The 10454-nt window shown below is 36.8% G+C and overlaps 3 protein-coding genes across 8 annotated transcripts in view; 2 read left to right on the forward strand and 1 right to left on the reverse strand.

The window, feature by feature from the left end:
• LOC111486634 (transcription factor GTE8) overlaps nt 1-2281 on the forward strand; it is a 6485-nt gene extending 4204 nt beyond the window's left edge. For 4 of the 5 annotated variants that reach the window (XM_023133824.1, XM_023133820.1, XM_023133823.1 and 1 more), the window contains exons 7-11: nt 353-430; nt 1073-1182; nt 1299-1365; nt 1463-1593; nt 1674-2281. In XM_023133824.1, the coding sequence (XP_022989592.1) occupies nt 353-430; nt 1073-1182; nt 1299-1365; nt 1463-1593; nt 1674-1946 (659 nt within the window). In that variant the 3' untranslated portion in view covers nt 1947-2281. The remainder of the gene's footprint in view (nt 1-352; nt 431-1072; nt 1183-1298; nt 1366-1462; nt 1594-1673) is intronic. The other variant, XM_023133821.1, reaches the window with a different exon arrangement.
• Nucleotides 2282-4215: 1934 nt separating this feature from the next.
• Nucleotides 4216-5518, forward strand: LOC111486715 (TLC domain-containing protein At5g14285-like). Its single transcript, XM_023133948.1, has one exon. The coding sequence runs from the start codon at nt 4368-4370 to the stop codon at nt 5103-5105; it is 738 nt and encodes a 245-aa protein (XP_022989716.1). The 5' UTR covers nt 4216-4367; the 3' UTR covers nt 5106-5518.
• Nucleotides 5519-6339: 821 nt separating this feature from the next.
• LOC111486664 (lysine histidine transporter 1-like) overlaps nt 6340-10454 on the reverse strand; it is an 11888-nt gene continuing 7773 nt past the window's right edge. Inside the window, exons 2-8 of one of the 2 annotated variants that reach the window (XM_023133872.1) lie at nt 8749-8906; nt 7657-8040; nt 7186-7579; nt 6977-7082; nt 6803-6894; nt 6607-6675; nt 6340-6493 (exon numbers count right to left, since the gene is read on the reverse strand). In XM_023133872.1, coding sequence (XP_022989640.1) covers nt 6395-6493; nt 6607-6675; nt 6803-6894; nt 6977-7082; nt 7186-7579; nt 7657-8040; nt 8749-8906 — 1302 coding nt within the window. In that variant the 3' untranslated portion in view covers nt 6340-6394. Of the gene's footprint in view, nt 6494-6606; nt 6676-6802; nt 6895-6976; nt 7083-7185; nt 7580-7656; nt 8041-8688; nt 8711-8748; nt 8907-10454 lie in introns of those variants that run through there. The other variant, XM_023133873.1, reaches the window with a different exon arrangement.

The following is a 10454-nucleotide window of genomic DNA, read 5'->3' on the forward strand; positions in this document are numbered from 1 at the left end:
TTTTCCCCCCCCCCCCCCAACAAACTCGTACTTGACCTTTCTCTTATTTGTATTGTCCACCAAATTTGTGTTCTTTAAATGATGTTTAGTAATAGGCATATGATATCCATCTGCAGTGGGATTGATGTTTTCCTTCTTTGCAATCACAAATAAAAAGAAGAAAACTGCCATGACTGTGCCTCATTTATGTTGTGTATTTTTTTTTTATAATTTAAATCATAATTTAAGTAGTTCCTTAATTTTCTTGGCACCATTCTGAGTTTTTGTTTTATATTGTTATTGGGCGTGATAATGGATGTTGAATTTGAAGCATTTGCTTTTGTCACTCATGCTATTTAACGACTTCCCACAGAATTTGAAGGTGGCTACGAACAACTTGAGCAGACTTCAGGCAAGCCTAGTTCTACCGAGTCAGATTGCAATCAGGATGGTGAGTTTTAAGTGTGTGTTTGGAGTTGTTCTTTATAAAAAAGAAAAAAGAAAAAAGAAGGCTTTTAAATGAAATTACTTTTTCCTTGATCACTTTCAGATTAATCACTGATTTAGAATGTGTCAAGTTTTTAAGTGATCTTAGATGACTATATCTTGGTGTAAACTGTCTAATATTTTTACTTCCTAGTTATACCTCCCTCATTGCAAATTGTCTTTTGTGAACATCATAGATTATACATCTCTTATCAAAAAAAAAAAAAAAAAAAACAAAGTGATCTTAGATGACAACACTTTTAAAAAATTACGTGCTTGGTAATAAACAAAAGAAAATTTCAACAAACCAGATTGATGAGAGAACTTCTTTGGAAGAAACACTTGGAGGTGATCATAAGCGACTTTTATAAGAACAAAAAACATATTTATGACTAGTAGATTCTTTTTTGAATGTAGGCAACCAAACAAATTTGTTCTTGAAAGCTCTTTCAAAAAAATGTAAACAATGCGTTATTTAAAGTGTTTTTATTTAAAACTTTTTAAGAAAAAGTGCATAAACTTAAAGGCATGTCTAGCTCACTCTAAGAGTGAGAATTTGTACCCCTCTTGTGTGCATTCCGGTTAATTCATTTAATGAATATTGCAGGTAACTACTCTGATAAACGTGTCTCTCCTGAGAGGCTTTACCGGGCTGCTCTTCTGAAGAACCGATTTGCCGACACAATTTTAAGAGCTAAAGAAAAGACGATGACACAGGTTGGTTCAATACACGGCGTACTTGTTTAGCATCGTACTACTTTTAATGGATTTTGCTATGAGAGCTTGCAAGTTTTGATCTGGATGGTGTGCATTTTAATCTGGGCCGAGATCAGGGTGACAAGGGTGATCCCGAGAAGTTGCGACGGGAGAGGGAAGAACTGGAACTGGAGCAGAGGAAAGGTAGTTGGAATGACTTGTGAACTTTATCTGGCTTTGTTCTTGTGGTTTATGATGTATTTCCGCTTGTGTTTTAACAAATTCTGTACATGAAATGTAGAAAAAGCACGACTGCAAGCAGAAGCCAAGACTGCACAAGATGCACAAAGAAGAGCTGAAGCAGAAGCTGCAGCCGAAGCTAAACGAAAGAGGGAGCTCGACAGAGAAGCAGCACGACAGGCGTTGCTGCAGGTAAATTGCAATCAATCTAAGCGCCAGATTAGTCACCCAGAACTCCGTAGTTTTTGCTCATTCACTTAAATACAATGCAGATAGAGAAAACTGTTATAATAGATGAGAACTCCCAATTCCTGGAAGACTGGGAGATGCTCAAAGCTGCTCCAACCGAGCAGTTACCAAGCTCGGTTGACGAAACAAGCCCCGATCACTCACAAGACGGTCTGGGTAGTTTCAAATTTGTAGGGAGCAATCCATTGGAACAACTGGGTTTGTTCATAAAAGCAGATGAAGAGGACGAGGAGATCGAGCCGAATTACATATCTTCGAACGCTATAAAAGATGTAGAAGAAGGTGAAATTGATTAGGGAGTGTGATGTTGGGAACTCATGATAGAACTGATGATCATCAAGGCTAATGAATAGAAGAATATTTCCTTTTGAGTGAAGAAATTGGTGTTCCTTTCCTCATGATGATCATTGATTATATTTATATTTTAGGAAGAAGTTAGGATAGAAGTGGGCAGTGTTGTTCCTGATTGATTTGGTTACAGAATCGAAGCCATCATTTAGAAAGTGCTTCTGATTTGGTTTGGAAACGAGCAGTGTTCTTTATCTGTATTGTGTGTTGTACATTGAGATAACTTCAAAACATACACATATGGGTCTGTGAATGAAAACAGGACTTTTAGTTTTAGCACCAACTTTTCTCCTAATTCTCTAGGGGTTTTCTTTTTGTGTTCCTCCTACTAATTTTGGTTCGTGTCGTATTGTTCGGAACAAGTTAAAATCGTCTTTTATGGTTTTCGAAGTTTCTAACGTTCCAGATGGTTTTAGTTTTTTTTCTCAAATAATTCATAAAATCGTAGTCTCAATGTACGATGCTGCTCTAAAATGTTTGTTCTTTGATTCAAGCGTATTAACTTTTACGATTGTTGATTGTATTATCATTCATAGAATTGCTTTGTGTTGTGGTCATGCTCGTCTTAGGGAGTATTGTTTTCAATCTTCCTCAATCTTGCTTTTCGAACTCTTTTAAAATTTATATGCCTCTGTTTTTTAAAACTTCTTCTCAAATTGAGGCTATAGACTTATCAATTTTGGATCCAATTCGGAATTTTCTTCGCGAGGTATCGGAAAGGAATTGGAATGTAATAATATCGATTCATACAGATACAAAAGAAAAGGTTCTTTATTGATATCTGCGGGATATGGATAGAGAAAGAGGAAAAAAACGAAGATTTCACTTAGTATTTTTGATCGAAAAATCAATATGATTCCCGTTATAGGTGATGTGAATACAAATTAGCTCGACTCACTTTATGTTGGAAAGCGAGTGTCACACGATTGCAAACTCACTTTAGTCTTTTTCTCCCAACTTAGGAAGACAAAAATTGCTGGTTGGGTTGGTCCAACCAAAAAAGACATGGGAGTCTTTAGGCATTGAATTAGGTAAAGACGGGCTATGGTTCATTCGGGTATTTATTTATTTATTTATTTATTAATTTTGGATTGATATTATTGAATGCATATGGTTAGAAACATAAGTTGATGTGAAAGGTGACCTACCATTGCCTACCTATATTTACATATATTTATACATGAAAATTAATAATGTCTCTTTAATATAATTATTATAATTTATTCTTACTCTATTATGAAGTATAACCTACACTTTACTTTATTTGATCATCCAATTCCAACCATTTCCTTCAACTTTTTAAATTTCAAAATTCTAAATTTGAATATCTACTGACGACTTCTAAACGTCAAATAAATTTTAAAGTTAGATCTATATAGTGTCGATATTTTTTTTTTCATTTTTTAAAGTAAAATAGTGGTACCTGAAATTAGGGGTGTACGGTCAACTCGGTAACTCGAGAACCCAACTCGAACTACAAGGGTTTGGTTGGTTTGGATAGGGTTTTTTTTATAGACTTAATTCGGTTCAAATTGGGTATGGGTTCAGTAGGCAAGGAACTAGGTCAACCCGAACTAACCCAATTATATATATATATAAAGCAAGAGTGGCCAAGCCCATTTGTCTCAGATTCTCATCTCGCTTCAAGTTCAACTCTCGGGTTCACATTTGTCGCCTTCTAATAAGAGCGATTATTAGCGTTACGATAAATTAGATTTTTTATGAATTAATTAAATTAAATTGACACTAACCAAAATAATTGGTAGATAAAGAATATATTCTAAATATTCTTATTTTGCAACAAATAATAGAGATATTTACGTCTTTTTTTTATTAATTAAAATTGTGATTTTTTATTTCATCTTCTCTAAAAGTAATTTTAAAATATATATTAAAATCTAATTTCAATAAATAAATTTATTTTAAAATAAAATAAATAATTAGATCAACCCGAACCAATCAAATTCAATTAAAATATTATAAGTTAAGTTACGTTAGATTTTATTATTAGCAAACTAACTCTACAATCTAAAAAATATCTCGACCGGTGCTAATAGGACAAAATTTTATGAAAATTTTCATATAGAGACGAAGACGAGGAAATCATCTACATTGGAGGATAGAAAAATCTTAATTATATTTAAAAATTAGAAAAAAATAGAATAATAAATTTAAAATATAAAATTATTACAAAGTTTTTGAAGATTCTGCAGAAAAAAGAAAAAACAAAAAGTTTGGATCATTGTTTATTTATTGGGTTTCAATCTTTTGCAATCCGAAAACCCATCTCGCTTTTTCGGTTTGATTCTCCCAAAAAATCCATTCCCTCCCTTTTCACCGCGTTCAAATTTTCCGATCACCGGGTTCCGATGGAAACCCATCTCAACCCTCTTCCGTTCTTCTTCTCCATCTTCTTCACGATCTATATCATTGCTTATTTCTTTCTGTTTCGTAATTGGAGCCCTAAGATCCGGCCGGAAGCATCGAGTTGCGCGATTTCCTTTGCTCATGGAACCCCCGCCGTGTTCTTAGCTTCCGGCGCTATTTTTTCCGACGCCGGTCGCGGTTTCGCGTCACCGAACACCGATCTTCAAAACTCTGTTCTCGAGTACAGCATCGCTTACTTTCTCATGGATCTATTGCACTATCTCGTCTTCTTCCCTGCCGATGTGCTGTTCATCGCCCATCATTTGGTTACTCTCTTCGTGTTCTTCACTTGCCGATATGTTGTCTCCCATGGCGCTTATGCGATTCTTGTCCTTTTGATTCTCGCTGAGATCACCAGCTTTTGTCAGAACGCTTGGACGCTTGCTAGAGCGAGAAGAGGCGATGTTGAGTTTGCCGGTAGGGTTTGTGATCTTCTGTCTCCTCCATTTTATGTGCTGTATTCGATTGTTAGAGGGTTTTTTGGGCCGTATTTTCTGTACAAGATGGGGGAGTTCTACGTTAATGGTGGAGCTGAGAGTGTGATTCCTAAATGGCTTTGGATTTCTTGGATTTTTGTTGTGGCGACCGCCATTTCTGTGAGTATTTTGTGGATTATGAATCTGTGGATTGAGCTTTACAGAGAAAGAAGCAGTAAGATGGAGAAGAAGAAGGGGAGGTAGGAGGAAGGAAGCCATTGGAGCTTCTTCAAAAGCTCTGTCTCTGTTTTGGTCTGCAACAATGGAGGGGAGAGAGGCTTTCTGTGGGGATTGTTTAAACCCACATCGGAAGAAGAAGAAGAAGAAGAAGAAGAAGAAGAAGGAGGAGGTAGCCATTGGGATTCATCTTCTATTCAGTGATGATTCAGAGAAGGAAAAAGGGTATCAAGATTTCTCCATGGAAGAGAGTTCTGTGGTCGGTAACTTTCTGTTTTTATCTCTTATATGGAATTATGATGCTCTGTTCTTGTTCTTGTTGTTGTTCTTCTTCAATGAGTAATTTATTGTTCTTTTTCATGTGGTATATATATAAATATGTTGTGAATTCCTGTGTTGTTAAGTTTTTAGTATGATCTGAGTTACAGAAATTTGTCTAATAACTTATAGATTCTGACTGTTCTTGTGAGCTATGCAAGTAGGGAAGATAATTCTCAATAAAATGATGAAATGAAGGGAGGGTAACGTAACCAACTAAGCCCACCGCTAGCATATAGTGTCTTTTTTGAGCTTTTTTCCTTCTAGGTTTTCCCTCAAGATTTTGAAACGTGTCCCCTTGGGAGAGGTTTCCACACCCTTGTAAGGAATGCTTAGTTCCCTGCTCCAACAAATATGGGATCTCACAATCCACCTCTTTGGGAGCCCAACGTCCTCGCTAACACACTGCCTAGCGTCTGGCTCTGATACCATATGTAACAGCCCAAGACCACTGCGGACAGATACTGTCCTTTTTGAGTTTTCCCTTCCGGCTTCCTCAATCTGTCCACTAGGGAGAAGTTTTTACACCCTTATAAGGAATGCTTCGTTCCCCACTCCAACATATATGGGATCTCACAATCCGCCTCATTAGGTGCCCAGCTTCTTTGCTGGCACACTGCTTGGTGTCTGACTTTGATATCATTTGTAACAGCCAAAGCTTAGATATTGTCCTTTTGGGCTTTCCCTTCTAGACCTCTCCTCAAGGTTGCGTGTTTACTAGGGAGAGGTCTCCACACCCTAATAAGAATGTTTCATTCCCTTTGTCCGTAAATGGGAGCAATACTGTTCCATTGATGGTTGATAATGATTAAAGTTTGACAATGTAACTAGCATTGAAATTACTGTATTTACAAAGATACTGAACAAGGGATTAGACACCGTAAATCCCTCTATAAGATAGTTTGGACTCTAGGATTCTATTTATCTTTATAATTCAACATACCTATGGATACTATTGTCATATGCTTCTTTTGAGTTCTGAGTGAAGCTGTTGTAATTTATGAGAAGAAATCGTAGTTCTTGGATTGAAGTATGATATTTCTGAGTCCTCCCACAGGCGTTGTGACCATTATAACCACTCCAAGTACGATGCATATCTGAAACCGATGAAGAGAAGAAAATATTAGCATCACCACTAGCAAATATTGTTCTTTTCGGGCTTGGCTTCCCTTAAGATTTTAAAACAAGCTTTGTGCGAGGAGAGCATTACCCAATTAGTCCACCAAGAGAATCCAAACATTTTGGGTTTGTAAAGGGAAAGCCACATGACACAGGGTAGCTGAGAAAGCAAAATGAAACGAGAAGTATCGGTAAGCAAGCATTGTAATTTCGGGTTCGAGAACTGAGATACTCCACAAGAATGAGAAACAAGAAGAAAGATGACCAAAAGTAAAAAGTTGTCTTACGAAATATGTTGTTGGGGCAAAGGCAAATCCTCCAAAGAATCCAAGTAGACCACCAAAGAAAGGGAAGCAAATTGCAATGAACATTGTGATTGCTGCAGTAAATCATAGGATAAAACCCAGTTAGTTAAGTTTAGTATTGTTTGAAATGGCAGGAATTATTTAAAGCTTACTTACCGACATATACGTTCCGAGCTATGAATCGAAGCGTAAAACTAGGCTTGAAATGCATTTTCTTCACCAATACAGTTTCTATCATGTCAAACACTGGCATTGCATATATCTGCAGTCACACAAACAAGTACGTTTTGTTTAATTACATCGAACAGCTAGCTGTTCATTCAAACTGCAGATACAAAGATTTGACATCGATCGAAGAAGTTTACCTGGTAACCTCCTATAACGTGGATCACAACAAGCATGTTAGCAATTGCAATAAGCCATGTAGGTTTCTCTAGTGACATCAAAATGTTTTCTTTCATAGAATTTCCAAACATCCAGTATCCAATAAAAGCAACAGGGAAGTAGCACAGGGCAACAACGATATAAGCAACAACGACTCCTTTCCACATCGGTCCTTTCGAGGGCTTCTCTGGTGTAGATGCGATTGTTGCCTGTATCTCGAGCACCACATTATGCCCTGCATAAGCAAAAGCCACATCTCCCAGACCATTTAAGAAGTTAAAAGCAATCTCTGATGTAGTACTAGCTTTGTATCCATAGTCCACATCTGGTTGAACACCCTTTGTGGCGGAGGCTGTCCAAGCAATCGTCGAGTAACTGCGAATCAATCAAGAACTCGAGGTCAATTTCTGCTATAACTTTGTAAACTTGAGAGTTTTGTGAGAGAATCATACGCCAAGGACACAACAGCTGCAGTCAAAGAGACACCAGAGAGGGAGTTGAAGTTGGGGAGGTGGGCGAGTACAAAGTGAACTGAAGCGAAGATCATGATGAAGTAAGATAATTTGATACTCTTGCAGCTCGGGCAAACAAGGTCGTGAAACTTTTTCAGCGATTGCCCTCCAGTCACCATATAAATTATGTTGGTACCAACTTCAACAATGAGTTGTTGAGGCACCACAATGAAAAGGCCTAATTTCTCTCCAAATGCATGTTGACCGAGTTCATGGTATCTATCAAATCTCTTCCCAGGAACCATTTCATGCATTTGCACCATTTGCCATAATGTGTATAAAGTGATGATCCATGACAATACCATGACAACCACACCAGGACCCCTGCAAATTCAAATTGATTGGATCAATCAATGCCAATCGAAGAGGTCAAATTAGCTCACACTCGAGTCCAATATGACATGACAATGTTGTGTTTAATAAACTTTTGATATCAATATCTAAATTGAACAATGGTTGGTTGATGGTCGCTATAGTTTAAACCTATTCTCAAAATTTTTTTACTTTTTTGCTTCGATAACTACTAATGTGAGATCCTACATCAATTGGGGAGGAGATCAAAACATTCTCCATAAGGGTTTGGAAACTTTTTTCTAGCAGACATGTTTTAAAAACCTTGAGGGGAAGCTCGAAGCGGAAAGCCCAAAGAGAATAATATCTACTAACGGTACGCTTAGACTGTTATAAATGGTATTAGAGCCAAACACTGGACGATGTACCAGCAAGGAGACTGAGCTTCGAAGGAGGGTGGACATGAGGCTGTGTGCCCACAAGGACGCTAGACCCCGAAGTGGGGTGGATGATCGGAGAAGGGAACGAGTGCAAGCGAGGAAGTTGGACCCTAAAACATTCTTTATAAGGATGTGGAAACCTCTCTCTGACATAAGCATCTTAAAAATCTCGAGGGAAAATTCGAAAGGGAATAGCCAAAGACAATCACTGAGTTTGGGCTCTTACCCTTAGGTTAGTTACAACTATATTTAGTTAAAGTTTCACTAATTTCTATCTACCATCCGAGTTCGAGCTTACTACCATCCAAGGTTTGCCATTGCAGACGGAAGACTAAGGACGCCAGCACCAACCATGGCAGCCACATTGTGAAAGGCAGAATACCACCATTTTGCATTCCTTGAAGAAGAAATTGGAAGCCAATCATCTATTGCCTTTTGTTCCTTTGTTTTATTGTTGCCCTATCAATCAGCCAAAAGATAGATATCATTTCAATGGCAAGCCAAATAAAGTGCAAGCAAGCAAGCAATCAGTAATAGAATGATGCCACTCAAAAAAATCAATACTATAATCTTGGAAGACTAAGGTTGATTAGAATCTTTCAATCTCAAAATCACTTTCAAGATTAAAGTAATGTTTAAAACCATGGGGGGTTACTTATCTTTCTCCAAACTCTTTTGAGGGGTGTCTCAAAAAGGTTCTTTATTATGTTTCATGATCCAAATTTCACACGACCCTAAAATCTTTCTGGGAAATGGACCCACAAACCATATGGCAAAGTCTAGTGCTGATATGTGGACACCCACTGATATTTTCTTTTTCCTTTTGTGGTCTCAAACTACAAGTCATATTCACCATCATCATATTAAACTCAACTAATCTCCTAACATGAAATCACACCACAAAAGGCATCCTGTTTTGTTCAAGTTGTGCAGTAAAAAATTTATAACTACACAAAGACAAACCATCAAGGCTATGAATAGAAACATTAAATTACCAAAGCCAACAAGGAATATGTAGGTTTTAGCTATTCAAGTGGATGATTATGGATGATTGGTAAACGCAATAAATTTATGACACAATAAAAAAAAATGAATATGTCAATTCAACACTAACTCTAACGGGTTAAAACATATATCCTTAACCAACAAATTCAAGAAGCTGAAGAGGTATTAGTTAAGAGATTTAAATATCCCCTCCAAAAAAATAAATACATATTGGAGCATGAAGGTGTTAAGTAAGTCTTGTTGGATCGGTATGGCAACCCTAGAGGGGGGGTGAATAGGGTTTTAACGATAAAAGTGTTTAAACTTGATTAATTTTTCTATTGATAAAACTTTTTACAAATAAGTAGAAGATGATAATTACTAAAACAAAATAATTCAAGTCAAAACAATAATCAAGTAGAACATGCAATAAACATAATAATAATCTTGAAATTAAATAGGAAAGAGTTAGAGAAAATGACAACGTAGTTTTATAGTGGTTCGGTCAAACTCGACCTACTCCACTCCCCAAGCGCCTCTTGGGAATTTGAATAAAGAACTTTTCCGACTCTTTCCACGGATCAGAGCCAAACCGGTACACCGCTCTTTTTACGAGTTCAAGAGCAAACTCAATCCTTTCAACGACGCAGGATCAAACCGATACAAGTATTTGAGTTTGATAATAACACACCACAACTCTCTCAAAGAGTAGATTTACAATTTGGGATACTGACAACTATTTCCTCACAATATAATAATAATCCCTCTCAAGAATAAGATGAAAAGAAATAAACTTGTAAGCTTGGAGAGAGCAATAAACAATGGAGACTTTGAACAAATGAGGATTGAAGAATGTATGTAAGTTGTATATATAAAAATGTGGGGAAGATGAGTTTATATAGAGGAGAAAAGTGGCAAAATGTAGGATTGAATATTGACCATTGGATTGTGTTAGGAATAATGGAAGGTGGAGATTAAAAGTAATTAAGTAAGAAAATTTTCTAAATTCATTTATTTCAAAAT

This window comes from Cucurbita maxima, unplaced genomic scaffold, assembly GCF_002738345.1.
Source record: "Cucurbita maxima cultivar Rimu unplaced genomic scaffold, Cmax_1.0 Cma_Scf00011, whole genome shotgun sequence".
NCBI lineage: Eukaryota > Viridiplantae > Streptophyta > Magnoliopsida > Cucurbitales > Cucurbitaceae > Cucurbita > Cucurbita maxima.